Below are 24601 nucleotides of genomic sequence, written 5' to 3'. Positions count from 1 at the left end.
CAAATGGCTCAACCTCAAAGGGCAGGGAGAATGATGGTGTAGCAGGCTAGAGAATGGATTTCACAATTGGAATTGAAGACAATGGCTAACGTTCCAGCATGCAACTTCAGGTTCATGACAGTGCAGCGAGTAAATCACTAATCCCGTTCTTTGTCCTTTATAAAAATAAAAAAAATTAGAATAACTCATTTAAATATATGACATATTGATGTTAATTTTTTAACTAAAATTAGATTTTAAACAAAGTATCATAAATGCTTTTTCTTAATGTGAGGTACTCTGCTTGTCTGTACTATGGCAAACATTATTTTCTCATAAGAAAAGAGATGAGACAAATTAAATACCTTCATTCTCAACTGTGTCAACCGCATCAGTAACGAGGCGTATAACAGTCACTATTGAAGCTTTTAGAGTAGGGTAAGAAAAGGGCAAGATTAGAAAAGGAGCAATGGAAATCAGGATAAGGTTAGTAAGCAGTTTTAGATTGATTTCTCATTTAATTGATGTGAAACACCAAACATCCAAAAGGCAAATGCAATAATATTTCAGGTGAACATTTGAATTAACACGATGGAGTTCGACCATTTCCATTACAAAAATTCAATTAAGGTCACAGTAAAATAGACAGAATGGCCCAGAAATTCTATTGCTTCGCACGGCTTTTTCATGCATTGTGTGTGGTAATTACATCTAATACTCAATCTCCAGGCATATGTTCCAACTTCATGCTCACAAAGTGCACTTTAGAAAAAGCTAGTACAGTTGTCCACGTGTATGATGACTTATACACATGGCTGCAGTGAAGTCAATCAGCAAGCCATTACGGATGATCAGAGAGGCATGTTTGCAACAATAATTATTGTCCTGATGATTAAAAAGATGAGATACATTTAGTGGTGAGGGTTGATCCTGGCTCAGAAGATTAAAAAGAATCAGTGTGAGTGGTAGGAAGGAATTAGATTTTAGCCCTCCTCCTAGCTCCTAATTGCAGCTACAATAAAACTCCATTAATCTGGCAAATTTGGCACTTCTCTGGTGCCAGACCCGCAGATTATTTCTCCCTTATTACTACCCAGTTTGGGTCTTGCCACTAGTATTCAGCTCCAGAATTCTGGAGCTCACACGGGACTGACTGCATCAGGGCAGCATTTGACCCATTGTGGAATTAAAAAGCCCACGATTATATTAAAATTTAATTAAAATTAAATTTAAAATTAATTTCCTACGGCATTATTTAAAAAATCTCTTTACTGCAACTACCTGGTTCTATTATCTTTCACTTCCTATTTCTTCACAACTCCTCCAATTGCCAGTTTATCTGCTTCTGGCAACAAATTCTATCAAGTAGTGTAACAATTTTAAATGCAATGTAATAGGATTTTATTTCAGTGTACTTTGGTGCTGTGCGTGTGTGTATCAAGGTTCCACAAATTCTCTATCAGTCCTCTATGTAAATGATAAATTCATGGAAGCCCAGGAGCCACTGGGCTCACTTGAGTGACATCCAGGTGAAGTGACATGTTCTATTGCTGTCACTCTCTCAATATTTTACCCTGAATATCTGGAGATTAAATAGCATCGGCCTTAATTATAGAGCAGGCCTTTCTCTGAGCACGAAGGTCTGCTTCTGGGTTACTTAAAGGGGCTGTTCATACTTCTTAGGCTATTGCTGAGGAGTCAGTTAATGAAAATTTGATCAGGGTCAATTGATCATCCATAAGGTAAGTTCCTGCTTATTCCTGGGACCCCCCAACTACTGGCCATCAAAGGTACATAATTTTCATGCCCAATAAATACCCCTTCCCTAATCCATCACTTGAGGGCAAATATGTCTCAAAGCCCCTACTGTAATTCCCATTTGGGTCCTACCACGTAGAAAGGACATTTTTTTTAATACCAATTATAACATACTGTGCATACCAAATGGAATAGAACATTGGCCCTGAAGCTTCAGATAAAATTTCAGTGGGTCAAGAAACTTTTAACCTCATTCCTTTTCCCTTCCTGGAGTGCCTAAAAATGAATATCTAAGAGAGTTCCTTGCCAATACTTTACACCAAAGTCCAGAATTTGCAGATGAGAATTTAAATAGCACCAAACTATGATAAGTTGCACCAAGTGAATATACAGTAAAATACAACAGCACAGCTCTGGAGACCTGGGTTCAATCCTGGCCCCAGGTGCTGTCTGTGTGGGGTTTGCACATTCTCCCTGTCCCCCTTCAGTTGCTCCAGTCTGTCTATTGTGGTTTACCCCTTAGTGTAGATAAGTGGCAAAAGAATCAATGGGGAGTTGATGGACATGTGATAAAGTTGCAGGAGTACAGGAAACTAAGAAGAGGTGGAAGGAGACTGATGGGATTGCTTTGCCGAGAGCTGCAATTGATCCAATGGGCTGAATGGCCTCTTTCTGTATTGTAATAAGTATAACCATCCTGAATAACCATGTCTGATTGTGCTATATTGTAGTAACTATAACCAGTTGCACCTTGCAATGTTTCCCAACACTCCCACCCAGGATGACCCTGGAGAATCAGCTTTTAGCTGCAGAATGGTTCTGAATAACCTCAAAGCTTTGTCACTGCTGCCCTTCAACAAAGCAGAGGAGGTCGTGAGCTTTCAGCTAGGTCTCATGCAGTGCAGGCTGAAGACACACACATGGACAGCCCTGGCAGGTTCAGGATGCGCTTAGAACATAGAATATAGTTGAAGTAAAAATTGAGATTAAAATTTAATAAAATAAAAGACAAGAAATTCACCAAGTACAAGTAAAATGTAAATCAAAACATCAATATTAATGAAATAGTTAATGAAGGTAAGTGGCCCCAGTCATTGCAGGATGTGGCATTGAGCAGTCAGATACAAAATGTATTTTGCTTTCAGCCGAGGTCACTACAGAGCCCCATCTGATCTCCAGTGTGCTTTGTACTCCCATGCTTCGGGGGCAGTTGCAGAAGCTGGAAAGCATGATGTGTGCACTGCAGCCAGCTAACGATTCCCTGCAGACCTACCAGCTCAGCATGAGCACAGTCCAGCCCTGCATTCCCAACTTTGCTCGAAGTTCTGAACAAAGCACATTCTCCCCATGTCTGCGTGGGTTTCCTCTGGGTGCTCCAGTTTCCTCCCACATTCCAAAGATGTACAGGTTAGGAGCTGTGGGCATGCTATGTTGGCGCTGGAAGAGTGGCGACACTTGCGGACTGCCCCCAGAACATTCTCAGTAACGCAAAAAGAGGCATTTCAGTGTGTGTTTCGATGTACATGTGACTCATAAATAAATATCTAATAAATATCTAATTTTGAACACTTTCCAATAAGTTGCAAGAGACTAATGTGAAAACATTAAAATATAATTTTAGAGACACAAGAGACTGCAGATGCTGGAATCTGGAGCAACAAACAATCTGCTGGAGGAACTCAGTGGGTAGAGCAGCATCTGTGGTATTGGTATTGGTTTATTATTGTCACTTGTACCGAGGTACAGTGAAAAGCTTGTCTTACAAACCGATCATACAGGTCAATTCATTACACAGTGCAGTTACATTGAGTTAGTCCAGAGTGCATTGATGTAGTACAGGTAAAAACAATAACAGTACAGAGTAAAGTGTCACAGCTACAGAGAAAGTGCAGTGCAATTAGGTGCAAGGTCACAACAAGGTAGATCGTGAGGTCATAGTCCATCTCATTGTGTAAGGGAACCGTTCAATAGTCTTATCACAGTGGGGTAGAAGCTGTCCTTAAGTCTGGTGGTACGTGCCCTCAGGCTCCTGTATCTTCTACCCGATGGAAGAGGAGAGAAGAGAGAATGTCCCGGGTGGGTGGGGTCTTTGATTATGCTGGCTGCTACACCAAGACAACGAGAGGTAAAGACAGAGTCCAAGGAGGAGAGGCTGGTGTCCGTTATGCGTTGAAAGGAATTCAGGATGGAGGAAAGGAATTGCTGATGTTTTGGGTCAAAACCCTAAATCAGGACCCTGCATCAATATAATTTTAGGCTTGTATCAGCAAATCCTTCAGAAAAAAAAAACAAGAATGGCAGAAATACAGTTTGGATCTGCAGCTAGAAACTAGCAGAAAGGGGACATGACTAGGTGTAAGGCAGTCACCATCATCCTGAGGGAATCCAAGTAACGAACATCAGATGGTGGTGAACCTAATTGTACTAGGCTTGTATTCCCTCAAGAATAAACTATTCAGCAAGGATCTAATTGAAATGTTAAAACTGATTAAGGAATTTATAGGATAGACAGTGATCATGTAATTCTTCTGCTGGGCAAGGCTTGAACAAAGGAGCATAAACAAAATTAGGTCTCTTGAGCAATCCAAAAAGTTAATTGTTAATTGATTGTGGTTTTAATTTAAGCTTTAAACAATAATACAAAACCAATATCTTTGAATTGTCCACGTGAAAATGCCTGGACTTTAATTTTGAGTAGTCCAATGGGAAATCCTTGGTTTCAATAACCTGTAGTGTTAATACTTAAAATTTTCATAAAATTTAAATTCCTGTGGGGCTGGTCCCTAGCTCTAAATTCTTCAGCAACCTATATTACCTTGGACCTCTCATTGTCAACTATATAGATCGTTATGTTGAAGTTGGTTACACTACTGTGTGTCTGCTGCTGGCTTTTCTCTCTCCCTCTCCTCCCATGCCTTGAGGCAGGGTTCTGTTTTCTACCAGTGGGGATGCTTGATGACGTGGTGGTCTTGGGGGAAGAGAGGAGGGGATGGGGAACAAGAGGTCTTACAGCATGTGGTTGTCCATAGCCCAGAAGGCAATGCAAGACCAATTTCCTGCACATGCTTGCTTCAGTTGGCCAACCCTGTGACACATTAAAAAAAGTGCTAATCTATGATTCCATTGATCACATACATTAATGGCACCTAATTTTAACAGGCTTAAAATCAGAAATCAGAACCGGAAACACTTCTTTATACAAATAGTAGTGGAAATCAGGCATTAGTTTCTCAAAGCTATTGAAGCCAGATGAATAGAAAATATCAACATGATATTGATGCATTTCTGTTAGGTAAGGTTCAGGGAACTAAGGCAGGTAAATAGAATTGTGTTACAGATAAATTAGGATGTAATTAAATGAGGAAGCGGCTGGAGGGCCTACATGGTCCAGTTTCTGCATGAAATATTCCAAAGGTAGAATGCATTGGATCTTGCTGGCCCAGTCACCCTGCTTGGAATTTGCATAACCTTGCACCTGGAATCACATAGGCTGTCCACATCCTGGAGTACAATAGTGTGCTCAGAGCAGCAATAGGACCAGCCACAGCGCAGCAAGGAGCAAATGCCCCTGAAAGCCACTGATGGTTGGAAAAGCGAGCTGTGGGACTTGGCTGGCAATGAAAGATGAACTAATATAACAGTTTTTAAATGTTTCTGATAGTCAAAGGCATTTAAAACTCAATTTAAAATTAAAAAATAATAAAAATTAAACTAAACAGTAAATGTACATAAATTTAAAATATTAAAGTAAAATCATTTTAAGAAGGTACTTTCACTTTACCCCCTACATCTCTGCCTTATAAGCTCATTGCGACTAATGGGGATGCTAATCCTGGGCTGGATTCATTTATCCAGAGGCAAAATAAACTAACAGATTTGACCTTCTGGATCAGTTCCCAAGTTCTGCTCATCTGTTTTTGACAGCGCACATACAAGAAGCCTGGGACTTACTGCAATTCCAATGGCTAAGCTCAATGGTTCCAACCGAATCACTGGCAATATCTAACATAATACATTTGTGGTAAGACAAGAAGTTAGTCTAGAAACTCTTTCTGGCAACAGATAAATGTTCCAAACACTTGGAAAAGCCCAAGCCAATCAATGCCAGTCAGCACAGATTTCCAGGGGCTAGTACAGCAAAACCATGCCTAATGCTTTAAATTAAGCCTGACCACAGTCATTTACAAGTTTACATAAGTTCACTACACCTGATTCTACAGAAAGAAATCCCAGAGTTTTGTCAGCATGTTTAATTGTTTTGCTGATCTGCAAAGTTGCTTTCAGTGATTTGTTCTCCCTCCTCTTCCACCTCATTCCTTTCTGATATCACTTGGTGTTTGCTGATTTCCAAGGGCTTCCAATTCAGCAACATTGCAACCTTAAAATTCTCATCCTTGTTTTAAAATCCCTCCATCACCATGACATTCTCCCTTTCCATTCCCATCTACAATCCTGATGGGAATAGTAGCACTGTAGTTAAATCATTGGACCAGAGGCCCTGAAAGTTGATTTGGAAAATGAGATTAAATACCATTATGGCAGTTGGGGAATTTAAAATTGTTTAATTAACTAATTCAAATAAAAAGCTAAAATCAGCACAGGTGATCATGAAATACACTTTTAGAAACCCGTTCTCCATATCCGGTCTAGCTGATGTGCGAGTTTAGACCCATAGCCCTACAATGACTTTTAACAGCCCTCTGAATCAAAAAGCAAGTCACTCAGTTATACCAAACCCTTATGTCAAAACCTGCAGAGGTTAGTAAATTGAGCAGATCAAGTACATATATCACAAACAGACTGAGATTCTCAGCCCAGTACCTAAAAAATAAGACTGCAGAAGTAAGGAGACAATTTCAACCTGCTTAAGAGCTCTGTCAGAACAGTTCCAATCATGCTATTCCAAAAATAAATTATGAACAATGGAAAATCAGGAGTATAAATTCACGGGTTAAGACAACAGCATACGGTAAAGCAGATTTTATGGATCTAAGATGAGTTTAACTGATTTCAACAGCAATCATTTTTCAGAAGTAGTTTACTAAGTAAAGCATTTTGGGTTGCCTTGAGGTTATAAAAGATGTAAATAAGAACAATAGACAAGAAATTGTATTAGAAAAAAATCATTTGCAGCCATGTTTATATGTAGATAACACATATCATTTAGGCACATTTTGTAGATTTATATAATCAGTCAACCCCCACCACTCCCCACCTGCTCAACTTCTCTACTCCAAGGAAAACAAACCCAGCCTGTTCAGTGTCCCCTCAGAACTCAACAGCTCCATCCCAGTCAACATCCGGTGGATCCCCTCTGCACCCTCTCCAATGCAATTACATCCTTCCTATTGTGTGGCAACTATAACTGCATTTACTCCAACTTGGCCTAACAAATTTTTTATGTATATAAATCTCCCTGCTTTGGCTAATGAAGGCTGATATCCTGTATGCCTTCTTAACCACCACGTCTGCCTGAGCTGTTGAAAAGATCCTTGGACACACACATCTAGGTTCCACAGTCTTTCATTACTTCCTAGGGTTCCACCGTTCATTATATTCTATATATCGCAGCCTTATTAGTTCTCCCAAAATGCATCACCTCATATTTTTCAGGATTATATTCGATCTTCCATTTCACTGCCCATCTTACTGCCTCTTCAATACCATTCTGCAGCTGAAGAATGCCCTCCTCATTATCAATAGCACCACCAATCTTTGTGTCACTTGTGAACTTACTAATCAAATCTCCTACATTCACATTTGGATTGTTAATGTATACAACATTGTAGTAGGGAATAGTGAAGTGGCGAGAACAAGGGGATGAGCCTGTAGCAGAGAGATAAAGGGGGACTGTGCAGGGTTGGTACCAAGCAGATAAAGTCTGCAACTGGTTCAAACTGACCCAAACCACAAACTGCAGGCTAAAGTGAACCAGGCTAAACTCAAGCCTGGTTACCAGCCTAAAAACAATCCCATAAACTTCAGGATGGAAGCTTGCGATTGTGTATACAAGGTAAAGATGGAACTGCACACAGCTCATGTAGTACATGAAGCTCTCAAGCTTGACGGCTCATGTAGCCCATAGGCACTGAAGCTTGACACTGCAAAAAGGCTTATCTCACTCTATGTATGCACTGTGCATGCGGGGTAGAGATAATGGGGGAAAAGCAGATAAGAAATAGTATAAGATTAATGGGAGCTTGGATTGGGGAGCATTTATTCCAGGACGAGCAACTCCCCTGTTGATGTCAGCTTGTAATAAAGAGAAGGTTTGTTCTGAAGGTAAACTCCAGACTCTGTGTGAATTCTTTCTTTTTTTCATTTTTTCTGGTTTGTACTTTCAAGTGTGGATATGGGTGTGTTTCAGCCTTATTGCTGGCTTGTCTCTCCCTCTCTTTCTATAGGCTCTGAGTTACTTTCTAATGCTGCTCTATAGCAAAATTCACTATGGCAGTTTATGTAAAGTTGGTAATGATACAGAGCAAATTGAAACTGAAGGAAGAATTGGTTAGAATGAAAGATTTATGTTGTAGGTTTCATCAGCAATTTACAATAAGATGCAACTCATTATTTTGTTGCTTACTGAAGTTATGCCCTGAGAAGTAAAATAATAATTCTAATCAGGACTTCAGGCTCTTGAGCATGGAGCAAATAAGACAACAGTAATATCTACCAAAACTGCACTATGAATTTTACATTGGTAACTAGTGACCACATAAAATTATACTACTGACTCTCCAGCACTGATTTCTTCATGTACTTTATTTCAATTCTTCATAAACTTTTAATTTGTGATTTTAATTGTCCTGCTTTATGTAAATGGTAGAAAAAAAATCAGAGTCAAAAAATAAAAGCCAATAAAATATCTAAGCATACTACAATGCTGATTAAAATACCCTGTTCCATATGGTCAAATTGTAGGAGATTCCTTTTAATGTAAGGGGCAAATTTCCTTCAATTATTAAAAACTGGTTTGCCCAACTTTCCTGAAGGAAAACACATATATTATATTTCCTTACGACATGAATGGAAGCCATTCCGCCCCTCAAGTCTACACTAGTTGTCAGAGATATCCCATCAGTTGTATTCCCCCATTTATGTCAGAATAACCAGTTATCTCTCACACACCCATCAATGTCACCCCAACCCCTGATTCTCCTGCCACCCACTGATACAAATGGTAATTTAGAATAACCAATTAACCAACCAACCAGTATATTTTTGGATGTGGGAGGAAACCGGAGCACCTGAAGGAAATCCATGCCATCATAAAGAGAATGTGCAAACTCTACACATGGCACTGGAAGTCAGGATTGAACCTGGAGCTATGAGACATCAGCTCAACCAATTGTGCTACTATACTGCCCCACAAAGACAGCTGAGTCTTCTAGCAGCTTCCAGTAAAGACCCTCCCACGAAAATGTTGAATTATAGAATGTTCTCTACAGACTCCAACCCAAGGCTGGGATCCCCTCTCAGTTAGGTCCCCTCTCTCATCTCCCACCTTCAACATGCTCCTCTCTCACATTAGAGAATGCAACCATCTCCTATCCACCAATCTTGATTGACCTTCAACTCAGTCCCAAACTCCCTAAATGAGGTCCATGTGCTGGTCATGACCTGAGATCCTTTGTCACTTTCCATTCGAAGGATACAATCCCCAATTTCTCAAAACTGACCCCCACTCGAACCACTAATTCTGATCCAAGGTCCTGATCTAAGCAGCACCTCTTTCTCATCTCTGACTAGCTCTGTTCCAAGACCCCCAATTCAGTCCTCAAATCCCCGTTCACCCTCCAACCAAGTCCCCGACTCCCTAATCGCTCCTGACCAAGGTCCTGACTCCCTGATCACCCTCCCTTGAGACCCTGATCCGATTACTTCTAGGCTGATTCCCACATCAGTGCCAGATTGAGGTATAGACCCCCAATCATCATCCAATTGAGGACCTGCTGCTCTGATCACACCTGATCAGAGCCCCAACTCCCCAATCTTGCTTGAATAACTCCTAACTGAGCCCCTGACTTCCTAATCACTCCTGTGTTTGAGGATCTAACTCCCTGATCACCTACAACTGAGACCTAGACACTTTGATCTGAGTTCTGAGTGAACCCTCAACACAGGGTCCAATTCAATTCGTAGCCACCGTCTCATTCTCCCTTGCAATCCCCCCCAAACCTGCATTTAACCAAAAATTTCCTTTGATTGCTCCACAGGGTGCACTGTACAAAGGGCCATCAAGCCGAGCCCCATGCCTTGGAAATCAGAATTCTACTAAATTTTTCTATGGAGGGTCCAAGAATAAAATAGTCAGTGGCATGGCATGTGATCACCTGAAAGCATGCCAACTCCAGTGTCAATGAATTTCTAGGCTACAAACCTTTTATAGGAAACTGATGGAAAGATTGTTGGATTGTTCAATTTATGATACAGAATGAATTTGATACCCAGATACATGATGTCTTGTAAATAAAAGCTATTCTATTCCTTATACTTGAAATGATTCAAGGATTTGGTCTAAGGTTCAGGATCCAGATGCACTAGCTTAATGCTGATAATCATGTTGTCAACTTTACTAATGCCATAACTTTTGTCTTGGAATTAGAAGTTTGTGAATTTAAGCTCTAGGAATACAACTTAAAGGAGGATATACTGGACTTAGAGTCAATGCAGTGTTGGTTTTCAAGATTGATTCTTGAGATGAAGATGTTGTCACTGAGACACAGAAGGTTTTGAGCGTGCAACCAGCAATTTTTTTCTGAGTGGAGGGTCCAGAATGAAAGCGTATAACCTCAGATTTAGAGGTTGGTCATTTAGTATTGAGTACATTCAAGGTTGGGATCAACAGAGTTTTGAACACTAATGAGTATCAAGGGTGATTGAAAGGAAAGTTGGATTGAAGGCACAGGACTGGCAGTGATCTTACTGAATGGCAAAGCAGGCTGGGAAGATCACATGGCCAACATTCGCTTCAACTTCTTATATTAACATGGAATTTAAGGTAACACACAATGTTCAGGCAGATATGAATCATCAGAAATGCTCCCCTTCAGACCAGCTATGAATGGTCTACTAGCTCAAGTGCTAACTAAAGATTTTTTAGCAAAATTCAAAACAGCAAGATTTTTATCCAGCTTTTGTGTCAACGTTCATCTATCATTCAACATTTTGCATTGAATTGAAGGTTCCTATAAATTAAATTGAATGTTCAGACTTTGAGGACATTCTGAGAGGGTGCATTGTAAATTCAAAGGGAAAGGGATTCGTCATAGAGGCACAGTACTATAAAATACTCATTGATTAGTGTCAGAGGTTTGCTAGTGAGGCTTGGGAATTGATTGCCTTCTTGGATGTTTGCGATGAGGGGAAAAAAACCCTGAATACTAAAAAGTGACTACTGTAAAAGCTCAAATTGTTCATTAAAACATTTTTTCTGTGGAGCAGATGAGATGATTATCCACTTCCTCATGAACTGTGTATTTGCCAAAAAGGTCTGGAAAAGGATGCAGTGGTCCTTGTTGAGGTTTGTCCTGAGCAGCTTTGTAACAGATTACTCTGTGATCTATGGGCTGTTCCTAGGGTCACATAGCAAGACAAATATCAACTGCTGTTGGAAGTGAAAGATGCACTTTGGTCTGCAAGAAACATGTTGGGCTTCCAAGTGTAAGGAGATGTCTACAAGCAAGTGCTCCCAAATGGCACATTCCAATTTGGAGTACATATTAAGGGACACACTGAAGCTTGATGCAGCCACCACAAAAGTTTTGTGAGGAAGGACCTCAAGCCTAGGGCCCTGCCACCACAGAACACTGAGGGGCTGGGCTCTGAGTAACAGCTTCCCAAATGCTTCACAGGTCACAGTTTAAGGAGGAGACATGAGTGGCATTGATGCATTGTGAAAGAATGCATTGAATTGATGGTGTAATGAATGCAGAAGTAAAAGTATACTGATTGTATTTACTGTGCGTATGTGTATATTGTAAAGTGTAATTTGAAATAAAAATAGACAAAGAAACTTCCTCATATAGAATTAGTAGTTCACCAATGGCTTATGGAAAAAGGTATTATATTCTTCCTGAAGTGAAGTTTATTTTATTGCATGAATCAATGCATTAAGAAGAAATTATTAAAATATATTTACATCATTTGAAGATTTTGGACCTAAATAACACAAAATAATTTCTAGGCCTCAAGTTTTTAAACTGAATTTTTATTTCATATATTTTTTTCCTTGAAATATAAAAACCACTAATCATAGCTGCAATGTCTTCAGGCTGTAAGCAACAAACAATATGTAGTATAAAGTGCCATCTTGTGGCAATGCTATAAATAAGCAGCGATGTGTACGCATACCAATGACCCAGAGAACGACTGAGATTCTGCTATGCCACACTGAGTAGGAACTCAGCATAAAAATAGTCCAGAAATAAAAAGATAGTTCATCACCAATGAGTCAAAAAGCTGTCAGAATGAAGTAAAACTATTCACTATGTCCTTTATTGGGTCTTGCAATGTCAGTTAAAGGACATCACAAATTAACAAAACTGAAGCAGCCTAACAACCCACTCAAATGTATGAAATAGAAGGCAGTTTGCATCCATCTTCCTGGCACAGCTAGGAATGGGCAATTCTGCCCTTGCCAGTGATACCCACATCGAAGAAGAAAATAAGAGTGAAAAGATATAAATGAGGCACTTATGACCAACCTTCATATCCATACTTTGCTTTAATACAAGGTATATGTATCCTAAATTTAAATAACCTCATATTCTAGCTCTGTTTTAAACAATGTTGGCTAAGGAAACCTTGCAACTCAAAGAATGGCAGAAGGTTGGTGGCAACAAGTTGATCAAACAACTTAGTGCCTTTCCACCAAGAGAAATTCTGTTTCCCAACTTACCCCTTTGCCCTGTGTTCATGCTAATCCCATCACCCTTGATATCTGGTCCTTCTTCATCTTACCACCCATCTCAATATCTGACCAACTCACATCCATCTCCATCCTGCAGTATCTCCTCACCGCCCCTTTCCCAACCCCGCACCCAACCCCTTCCACCGTACATCCAATGACTAGCTATATCTGGAGCCACAGACCTACCTGACTGAGACCCTGTTACCCCTTCAGTCTGACTAGATGTGGCAGGAAACAGAAACATTGTTAAAGTTAGTGCTATTGTTGAATTTGTCAGGATCACCAGGTTAATATGTTTTCAAGGCTGCTAAATCTACACCTCATCCCATCCCAAGATTTCACCCTGCTTCAGAGTTACCCTGGAACCTCCAACATGGGCTTTCCAAACTATTATTGGAGAAGTAAAACTGTGTCCCCATTTCCTATCACAGACATATCTTACCTTGGGGAGTTCAATTATTTACCAACAATTAATCAATCTGTAGAAGTGTACTAGGTAGGAAATGAAGACTATTCATTGCATTTTTATTTGATTAGCAATGATATTATAAGGAGTTATAATTCCTCAATATATCTTTTGCAGCAAGTATAAAAGTCATAAAAACATTTTATGCTATGTCAAACTTCATAGAGGCAAAAAACAGATTTGAAATGGGCATTAAAATAAATGAAGTAGGTTGTAAAACTGTCTTACCATTATCGTCGCATGAATCAGACTGGAAGGAATTGAGGGACTGAACTTCTGAATTGCTGCCTTTCGTACTCCCTGTGAAGCCTGCAGCATCCTCAACAATGTCTGCTTTTCCTATAGCAAGAAGATTTATCAAGTTAATATAACTCATTCATTCCTTGTCTTCTACTCTGCAATTCTGGCACTGGAAGGAATCCATCTAACAACAAATGGGGCACATTTTACTTGTAAGTGTTTTATTAAATAGCATCATTGTTATAATACACAAGCCCAAACTTATTCAGCAGAATCTCAAACATAGTTTATTCCCCAACAAAATAAAGAAATGCAAATGCTGGAAATCTGCACTTTAAACAGAAAATGCTGGAAACAACCAACAGGACAGGCAGCATCCATGGAGGGAGAAATCATAGAGTTAATTTTTCAGGTTGGTGGCTTTAAATCTTGTTACTTGTTACTTCAAGATGAAATTAAAATGATCAAAAATGTGGATAATGGTGAAAGATTTTTGTGGCATCTTTTAAGGTGATGATGGTCTAATAAATGGAAGTATATGGGGAGAGAAAGGAATGGGATGCCAACAAGGTAAGATTTACTGTTGGCTTTTGATGCTCTAAACCAATAAAGTGGTGCTATAAGGAAACGGGTTAATCAGCCTTGCTTGAAGTTTTCTGGAATTCTAATATTGATTTTTCTCTTTATAGTAGTAGCACTGAAAGTCAGCCTTCCTTTATTCACCGGTGAAGTATGATTCAACGTCAAAGTAACAATTACTTATGTTTTGAACAGAGACTGACCTAATTGGACAGATCAGTTTCTAGAGGTTATCATCTACTATAAAATCTCTGCAAACACACACCTGCAAAAAATACATGTTCTAACAGGCCCAAACAACGTACAAGAGATACAAACTGAATCTTGAAAGCAAAGACGCTTGAAATTATGAATTACCAAGATCATTGAAACGACTGTCCTTCTGCAACTGAAAACAAAGTGGGAGGTAGCAACAACTGGGGGAAATAATGATTTTTGTAGAGCGGAAATTTCTTTACTCAGCATATTCAATGCAAGAGAACTCTTTTAACTTTCAGACTGAATATTCACACAGCTCTAGCCAAACAGAATGTTCCCCCCCCCCACTACTGATTAAAAATCTACTGTTCCACAGAAGCCACTGCTTGGAATATAGTTGAGGATTTGGGTATTATGGACTTCCCTACAGTGTATGAAATCAGATGGTTGCTAATTATCACCTCTATACGAGGTAAAACGCACTATCCTCATCATCCACAGAGCAGGAGCAACAGTACAGAGCAGGAGCAACACTGAGACTGAAGCAGTCAGTGAAGAGGAAGAACAGGGGAGTCAACGAAGAACATTCTTAATTGGGAAGGACTAGACCATGTGATCATTCAGTACTTTCCACAATGAGATAGAAACTAATATTAAGTGGTAAATATCTGGAAGCAAGATGGACCAGAGAAGACAAGGGCTCTGGATGAAGTACTAGCACTGCGACTGAAGGCTCCATTTTGTGCTGTAATTTCTCATGTCTCACTCCTTGCCTGCTCCTGGTTCTTGGAACTTCTTGCAGGCTGCCAATGTAGCAGATCCCAGAATTGGAGCCTCTTTTTCTTTCTCTGTCAGTTAACAATGAAGTGTCAATGCACCGGGGAAACCCAACAAACAGAAGAAAGAAATCTATTCACGTCCTGCTAATTGGGTTCCAGAGTTAGGTACAATCAGAAGCGAGAATGAAAGAATGTGTAACTGCAGGAAATATAACCAATGCTAGGATATTTGGCTTATCAGATGTACAGGATATATACAACATCCATTTAAAGAACAAAGACACCTATAATTAAGATCCAGGTTCCTTAATTTACTGTACTTAATAAGGAACTTAATTAGAGAGGTAGCTTCTAATGGGTACAAGTTCATAAGCAAAGGGAAATCATCTGGGTAAATATTGTTTTTTAAATAGAAAGTTTTGTACCAAATTGTACAGAATCAAAGGCATGTTTATTGCAGAATGTTTCACTTGGTAGAAAAGCAATTACATGTTATAAGAGCAAAGTTAGCGATAAAATAATGGGGTGAAGGAGTTATACTATTTGTGCTGGATAAGCAGCCCATTAGCTGAGGAATCAAGCTTAATATTTAAAGTTACTAATAAGGGATGTCCAACTGAATTCTCATGTAAGAAATTGTATTTTAACATATTGCATAAATGTATAATGCAGAAATATGTAAACATTACATAGACATGTTGAGAAAATTGTGTACAAAGTTTCAGATTCCAAAGAATATTTGGACTCAAATGATAAAGTTACACATTTGAGTCTCCAATCCTATCATTAGGTATAGTTGTAAAAACTAACTTTTACAGAAAAGTGTAAGCACTGTTGTACTATATACTTAATAAACCTTTGTGTTCTGAGCATAATGTTTAAGAACTTATTGACTTGGAGCTAGTCTGTCTAATCATGATTAAAAAACACTTTCCCTTTCAGCGTACATACTTAAGATCTGCCTAATTAAACAGAACTTATGCAAATGAATTAATAAAAAGAACATCTTATTTGTAGTTTGAAAGTATCCACATTCATAGATTGACATTTTTGTGAAAATTGACAATCCAATTGACTAGCTTAATCTCATTTGACCCTTGCTGATTGATACACAGAACAAGTAACACCAGAGTCATAGACGCATTTAATTCATTTGCTTCCTGCTTCTAACTGAAACGTGGAAGTGAGCTCTCAGGGCAGGAGAGATACAAAGGAAAGGAAACACAAGGAGAAATAGTTACAACAAAGGTAGGATATTCCTATCATCTAAAAACAAGGACAAAATAATATTCATTACCATCTCTCTCTGTATCCCATGTGTTCTTTCTCAACGAATCACAGTCAGAGACAGATCGAGTAACTGATGGGAGATTCGGGGCGACACTGCACACAACAACACCTCTACGTGTAGTCAATAGTCGAGGAGAATCAGGGTGGAAAGTGCTCATTTCTTGGTGTTCTATCCCCATTCCATCAATTTTGTCTAAATTGTTTCTTGAGTCACTATGGAAACATGGGGTATATGCCATAGGTCTGACTGGCACTTGAGGAGGACCTCCAGTTTCTTGATAAATCTTACGGCTATCACCATTATTCCTAATAATTTTGAACTGCATGCCATTAGGCTTATTAAGTAGCGCTGCCGTTGCAGGATCCTGTACAAGGGTAATATTGTTACGTGCATGTTTCTTGAAGACCTTCTTTCGGAAAATTGCAAAAAGTACCACCAGTAACATTAGAACTAATATAACAATGGCTATTCCAATGAGTTCCTCTTTTCCAATGTAGGGATGTCCAGGTTGTATATTGGGCACAACCATTGGCCTAAGATCACAGTAGAAGCCCATGAATCCTGAAGTACAGTTGCACTGAAATGAGCCCAATGTATTTAAGCATGTTCCTCCATTTTGGCACTCTTCTATATCACATTCATCAATGTCTTCTTCACACCTGTAGGAAAAACAACAACTTTAATCCATACCCCAAAAGCTATTCTATCTGTTATGCTGAGTTTTATTAGGAGTTCTTTCATTTAGGTTTGTTTCCATTAGTATCTTCATTTTAGAATTTGTGGCCTCAATAATTGAAAATAAAGACATATTGAATCCTTCTTTCACACAATAATAATGGTACAGATAGCTTGTTTAATGCTGCAGAATACTTGTCATTTGGAGATGGATAAAAATAAATCATTTTCCACTGATTGATTCATTCAGTGAAAATCTGCTCTGTAATACCATAGAAAACAAAAACGATCCAGAAGATCCTCCTTGGCTGAGCAATAAGAATGCCTAACTCCTTTAAGAATACAACCCATCAAACAACCTTAACCTTTTTGTGCCTTTAGCTTGCTGGCAGCATCTTAATTTTTTCTGTACAGTGTGAACCAACTTAACTGTTAGCCAATCCAATGGTCTCAATATTTAAGTTTCTGTCATGATAGATTTTCATTCTTTTTTGCATGTGTCTCTAAATAATTTTTCTAATAATCGACAATGTACCACACCAAACTGTCTGTCCTCGGCCTCCTCCACTGCCAGGGTGTGGCTAAACGCAAACTAGAGCAACAGCACCTCATATTCCACCTACAACCCGACAGCACGAACACTGAAATCTCCAATTCTAGGTAACCTGCTCCCCCTCTGCCCCTTTTTTCTCTCCTCCTGATCTACCCAGTCTCTGCTACACCCACCCCACAACCCCCCAGTCCCATATCACCCTGCTTCTTTCCATTCTATCTGCCCATCACCCACACACTCCTCCCACTGCCCCTCCCACTATTGTTCCCATCTGCCCTCCCCAACTCCCTTCTTCGGTTCCATGTTCCATCTCCCTTTCTGATCAGATTCCATCATCTGCAGCCGTTTATCACCTCCCAGCCTCTGTCACTATTTCTACTCTTCCCTCCTCCATCAGCCTATTACCCCTCAACACCTGGATCCACCTATCGCTTGCCAGCTCTTGCTCTACCCCTTCCCCTCACCTCTTTATACTGGGTATCTCCTCTCTATCTTTCAGTCCAGATGAAGTGTCTCAACCTGAAATGTTGACTGTCCATTTCCCTCCATATTGCTGCCTGACCTGCTGAGTTCCTCCAGCAGTTTGTTTTTTTACTTCTAATTAACAGCAAATCACTTCTAACTCATCTCAAATACTTGGAAATTAAATTGAATGAAATGTTGGGTACAGTATTAAACAGTAAGGAAGTAACTTATACACAAACTCACATCAGACCGACAAACCCTTCCTTGCAGCTGCAGATAAAATCATTGCCTATAGGACTGCAGGAGCCCCCATTCTGACAGGGGTTTGGGTAGCAGGCCGTGACTTCCGTTTCACATCGATTTCCTGTGAACTGTGATAGGCAGCTGCACTGATAACCTGTTTAAGTAAAAAGGCATGGATTTCAGTACATTATACCTGATATATTAACAACAGGAGCAGGGCAGACACTTTGTCTCAGGAAACAGCAGGAAAAAATAGTTAATCAGGAATATCGGACTGTTAGCTTTGCCTTCTTGTGTCAGAATTTTATCTTATTTTCTTCTCCCCAGTTAAGAATGTGCCATTTACCCGACGTCTTCAACAGATTCCACTGTTCACATTCCACAAGCTGTCAATACATATTTGAGAAGATACGAGAATTCAGTAACTCTGAATTTCTTGCTCATTCTGATAAACCATCTTCCACTTGACAATGTTGCAGTGATTGTGAATTTGGATTGTACAAAAAGATTAGGTCAAAACGATTTCTACTCTACCATCAGAGTCTAATGTGTTGTAAAAGTTACCTATCACCCATGGTCCCACCCCCACCACGAGCTAAGAACAGAGGTAAACTCATCAGGGACAGAGGCCACTGGAAGGAACATTTCAAAATCCACCTCAACCATGACACTGTGCTTGATGTGATGCCCTTGACTCCATCACTCAGCCTTGCTGTCACTCTAATCAACAAGTCAAGGAGGTCATAACCTAACTCAAAAATAACAATACTTGAGAGCAAATGCTGAAAGTCTAACATTCAGTGGTGAAGAACTTCAGTCAGAAACCACAATCTAAACACCAACTCACAATAATTACTCACAGCTTATTTCATTTGTATACAGCAGTTGTTATTAATTAATTGAATGAAAATGGTTGTCTCCTTACCAATATGTAGAATTGATTTTGGTACATAATAGTATAGGTGGAATCCATACTGAACTTGCTCCTCTGCAGGGCTATCCAGGCAGAAACCTCTTGGTGGGATCTTACCCACTTTTGTTGTATATATCTTAGAAGAGGATGATATAACAGGGGACCTCAGAGATTCCACAATTGTGACCATCTTGAAGAAGGGAGACGAGTTTGACTGTGTTAACTACAGAAAGGTCTCCTTACTGTGTACCACGAGGAAAATCTGCCTTCTCCCAGTGGCTGAAGAGCTGCTCCCCTGATCACTTCCATCCAGAAGCACAATGGACATGATCTTCACTGTACAACACCAAGAAAAATCCAGTGTGCAACACCAGCCGCTATAAGTGGCATTCTTCGACTTCATTAAAGCCTTTAACTCCATCAGTTTGGAGGGACCATGAATCATGTACCTCAAATTCAGCTACCTGCAAAAATTCCTTTCCATCTTACATTTGCTTCATGATGGCATGCAACACATGATACTAACCAATGGGTCCATAATAGAGTCAATCACAGTGAAGACCAGCGTCAAACAAGTCTATATCATAGCCACAACAGTTTGCTTTATCTTTCTTGCTGCGTTGTTGTACCTCACGTCAGATAAACTTCCCATGGGAGTGTCACTTATTTTCAGAACTGATTGGAAATTGTTCAGAAATTGAACCAAGGTCACCTGAACCTCTGTGGTTGAACTTCAGAGTGCAGATGACGCTTGCATTTGCACATGCTTCAGAGGCCAAGCTCTAACATTATCAACTTGTGTACTAAAGCAAACAGGAGGATGGCCCTCAACCAACATCTGCAAGAACGATGTCCTCAACCAACCTGTCTCTGCTGCACCACATTGTCCTCCAACCATAAAGGTTCATCATGAGACCCTGGAAAACGTTGCCCATACCTTGGGAGCCACTTACCAGCGAAGGCAGATATTGATGATGGAATTCACCAACGCCTTCAGTAGGAGAAGGGCTCTTTATCAAGACTTTAGACCTGGTACAAAACTTTTGATCTACAGAGCAGCAGTGATCACTGTCCTCTGCAGGTCTGCAGAGGAGCAAGTTCAGTATGGATTCTATGTGTGCTATTATGTACCAATACTAATTCTATGTACAGGTAAGGATAAGAACATTTTTTGCACCAGTTTCCAAAGTCTAACTCATAGCTGTAACCAACCAGCTCCTCTTTCTTTACTGGCTACTTTCCTCCCTTCCCAGAGGCTCTGACTTTCTCTCATTCTCTATGTTCTGCAGTATGGTTCCATGAGCAGCAGTCACTCCCAACCGGTCTCACCCCTTCCCCTCATCTCTTCCTACTAGAAATCTTCCCTCTCCCACTCTCAGTCCTGATGCAGGGTCCAGACCCAAAACATCAACAGTTCCTTCCTCCTCACCCCCCAGATGCTGCTATATCCACTGAGTTCCTCTGGCATATTGTCTGTTGCTTCCTAGGATATCACCCAAAACTTTGACCATGTTCAGCTGTGACCTGCAGCAGTATTTAGACTGTCCCTATTCTTTTCTCTCTTTCACACACAAACATAAACCACAGATCTAAATCATCAGATGGTGGGAGAGTAGAACTTAATTTTGGAATATGTTTTGTCACAAGGAAATTTGGAAGAGCTCAGAAATGTTATTATCATACAAAATTAAATGCAAAATGGTAATTTTCCCTATTCATTTGACCATGCTTTGGACATCGATAATACACTTCACATCATAAATGAACAACAAAATAACATGACTTTTACTGAAAACAAATCTAAAGTGTTATATTTTTTCCACTTACTTGTATAATGTAATGATTTAATTTGCACTTCATAAAATTAGTTGGATTACTTATGTAATATATTATCCTGTTGAATATAACACTTGACTCCGTTGGTCTCCAGCTCACTAAATCACCCATTAATTTTACACTTATTTATTATGGATGGTTTATTAGCATACACAGAACTGGTTTCTGATTAAAAGTATTTGGAGTGTTAATTAGATACTTCTAAAGATGTCAATATTTGAGAAATTCAAATACGTTATTATATTATTCAGTGACAGGCGGCACTTAAACTGCAATATTAAATCTTACCACCAGATGGTAGGCTAACACAACTCCCTCCATTCTGGCATGGTCCTCTTGCGCAGGTGTCAGGATATAAGACACAGCCGAGCTTCAATTCTGTCAGTTCTGCCACTTCAGCAAAGTGGCTGTGCTTGTTTTGGAGCGGCAACTGATTGTCATTAAGGACAACCGAGTCCAGGCATCCTTGAAATCCACCCAAGACTTGTGTCTTTTTCTGGTTTGACAAGCTACGAGCAGCTGGCACCTGGGCACCAAAGTAGATGGAACTGTCGATGCTGAGGGAATGAAAGTGGAAAGGAGCTCTCCGACGCTCTACGTAGCTATCATCAAGTGCAAGGCTAGTGAAATTCTTGTTGAGATCCAGAAAGACAGTGTGCCAATTCCCATCATTAACCGCTCTGCCAGAAATGCCCACGATGCCAGGTCCATTGCCGCAGTCCAACTGGAACCAGAGCTTTCCATCCACAATCTTGTGTGATAATAAAGGAGAAAAAGAGTTAATGTCTTTAAAAAATCAGTATAGTATGGGAAAAAAAATCAAAGTATCTTTATCATAAGTAACAGTATTAAAAATGCTGTCGCCACTTGGTCAAAGCATATTTAACTTTTATTCCAACATTTTAAAATACATCTGAGGAGTGGAAGATGCCTGCGTGTGAACTCTTCAGATGTGGGGTGGACATTGCGGACCTGCTATCACAGGGTATCACATGGTCTTGGTTCACTGGCAAGGTGATCTAAGATGATTGGAAACTGGACTCTGCTGCACACATGTATGAACACAAACACACACAAATCTAGCCCATGCCTTCTTCCTCTGCACCCCACTTCTTTGCAACCACTCACCCACCTCATCACCTCCCTGCCTCAGTTCTCCCTTTCTCTGTCTCACCCTCCCCTAACTACCTCTCTCAGTTTATGTTGGCTCAGTTATTATTACCTCATTGCCGATTCAGAAGGTTAGGTGAAGCCTCACAGCAGATTTGAGCATGTAATCCAGGCAGACATCTCAATGCTGTACTGAAGGAGTGTTACGATGTTAAGTGCTATCTTTCAGATAAGACATTAAACCTAATCATTTGTTTAGCTGGTGTAAAAGATCACATAGAGTTATTTAAAGAGCTCTAAGTTCTTCCTATATCTTGGATGACATTCACCACAAAGGACAAACCAAACTGGTGTTTCCTTTGTTTACAATTTGCATGGTCCTTAAGTGGCTGCAATGCTTTCCAGTATATAATTATAGAGCCAGACAGCAAGTTAACATGTCCCTTGGTCATCAACTAGCTATGTGCACTAATCCCATTACCCCACACTCAGCCTTCAGCCTTCTATGCCATGGCATTTCAAGTACTCCTCTAAATACCTAAATGTTATAGAACCTGCCTGCAACACCCACTCAGGCACACATGAAGTAATTGTCCATAAAAGTACTTCGAAACAGGTCTATGATGGAGGGCATCTCCCTGGCCATACACACATCTCTGGAGCATCCAGACAGTAAAGAGACCCCAGCTCCGCCTTCAATACTATAATTCCAAGCAAACTTATCACCAAGCTCCAAGACCTGGGACTCGACACCTCCCTCTGCATCTGGATCCTTGACTTTCTGACCAACAGACTGCAGTCAAGAACTCTGGACCAAGAACTTGCTCTTTACAAAGAGCTACACCTGCAATTATTTAATCATTTTAAAATTCTGGATATGAACAATTAAAACCATTTCAATACTCTACACTTACATTGCCACATTTAATCTCAGCTTTTCATAAACTTCAGAATCCACAGAAAAGAATGGCTGCAAAGCACTAACCTTCCAAACTTGATGATCCAAGACAGTCCAAACTTTTCAACATAAAAATTATTAATTTGCTACAATAATTGTTTCAGTGATATGAATTAATATCCAAAGAACAGGCAAACAATGGGAAGGCTGGCAATAAGAGTATAAGAACATAAGATAAAGGGCAGGAATAGACCAAGCAGCCCCTCAATCAGCCTTCCCATTCAATAAACACTTGGTTGGTCCGATCTTGGCACCATTCCTCTTTCCTCCCTGTTCCCTGTAACCCTCGTCTCTCTTGTAGTCTGAGTATCTGTCAATCTCAGACTTAAACATTTTGAAGAACTCAAGCACTACAGCTCTCTGGGATAGAAAGTTCCAACAATTCCTAATTCTGGGGAAAGTAATTTGTCCTTATCTCCATCTTAAAAGGGCGACACTCAATGCTGAAACTATGCCTACAGTCCTGAATTTCCCCACCAGGGAAAACATGGTCTCAGCAACTGCCCTGTCAAGCCATCTTGAGAATCACATCTGTTTCAATAGGATCTTCTCTCATTCTCTTAGTCATGAATGAGTGTAGGCCCAACCTTCTTCACCTTTCCTCATAAACAACCCCTTCATCTCAAAAATCTACATAGGACTGATTCCTCCAACAGAAGTGCACCCCACCTGAAATAGAGAGACCAAAACTGTACATAGTACCTCACGTATGGGTCTCACTAATGTCCTATGCAGCTGTAGCAAAATTTCCTTACTCTCCTACTCCATTCCTCTTGCAATGAAGCCAACCTTGCCTTCCTAAGTATTTGCTTTATTTGCATGCTGAGAATGGGTGTCAGACCTGGAAAATGTTCTAGCATGTCATATCATCCAATTATAATATATGAATAATTATAAATTTAGTTCTCGGTTTTGCATCTTAATTGCACAAGAGGAGTCTCTGTACCAACCTGAATGAACACAAAAAGCTATAGAAGCAGGTATAATCACAATGTTTGAAAGACATTTAGACAGGTACATGGATAGAAAAGGTTTCAAGAAATAGGAGCCAAATGTAGGCAAATGGGAGTAGCTTGGATCAACATCTTGGTTGGCATGGGTGAGTTGGGCCAAAGGGCCTGTTTCTGTGCTGTAAGGCTCTAGGAGTGGACACCAGGCTCCTCAAGCCTGCCCTGCCATTCAATATGATTATGGCTGGTCTACGCTGGCCTCAACTCCTCTTCTGTGCTAGTTCTCCATAACCCTCAATTCCTCGATCTTTCACATGTTTTTCTATCTCCACATTAAATATATTTAATGATTTGGCCTCCATCACCCTCAGGACAGAGAATTCCAGGGTTTCATTAATCTCTGAAAAAAGCAATTTCTATGCCCTCAGTTTTAAATGACAGGCCCTTAATTTGTACCTACATTCCCTTGTTTGTGACTCTCCCACTAGTGAAAGCATTTCAATGTCTACCCTGTCAAGCCCCCTTAGGATCTTATATGTTTAAGCTCAGCCCTCATTCTCTAAACTGCAAGAAATAGATTTCCAACCTGTCTAGCTTCTCTTGAGAGAACAAGCCTCTTCTCCTTGGAATTAGCCTGGTGAATCTTCAATGCCTCCAATGCTACTCTGTCCTTTGTTAGGTAAGGGGACCAAAATT

The 24601-nt window shown here is 40.0% G+C and overlaps 1 protein-coding gene across 1 annotated transcript in view; it reads right to left on the bottom strand.

The window, feature by feature from the left end:
* LOC127576094 (protocadherin Fat 3-like) overlaps positions 1-24601 on the bottom strand; it is a 554951-nt gene that overhangs the window by 6667 nt on the left and 523683 nt on the right. The window contains exons 24-28 of the mRNA XM_052026479.1: positions 21176-21638; positions 18139-18292; positions 16209-16861; positions 13344-13454; positions 345-404 (exon numbers count right to left, since the gene is read on the bottom strand). Of these exons, the coding sequence (XP_051882439.1) occupies positions 345-404; positions 13344-13454; positions 16209-16861; positions 18139-18292; positions 21176-21638 (1441 nt within the window). The remainder of the gene's footprint in view (positions 1-344; positions 405-13343; positions 13455-16208; positions 16862-18138; positions 18293-21175; positions 21639-24601) is intronic.

The sequence above is a fragment of the Pristis pectinata genome, chromosome 11 (genome assembly GCF_009764475.1).
Source record: "Pristis pectinata isolate sPriPec2 chromosome 11, sPriPec2.1.pri, whole genome shotgun sequence".
NCBI classification, from domain to species: domain Eukaryota; kingdom Metazoa; phylum Chordata; class Chondrichthyes; order Rhinopristiformes; family Pristidae; genus Pristis; species Pristis pectinata.
The sequence above is the reverse complement of the archived record's forward strand: the minus strand, read 5'-3'. Positions and strand labels throughout refer to the sequence as shown.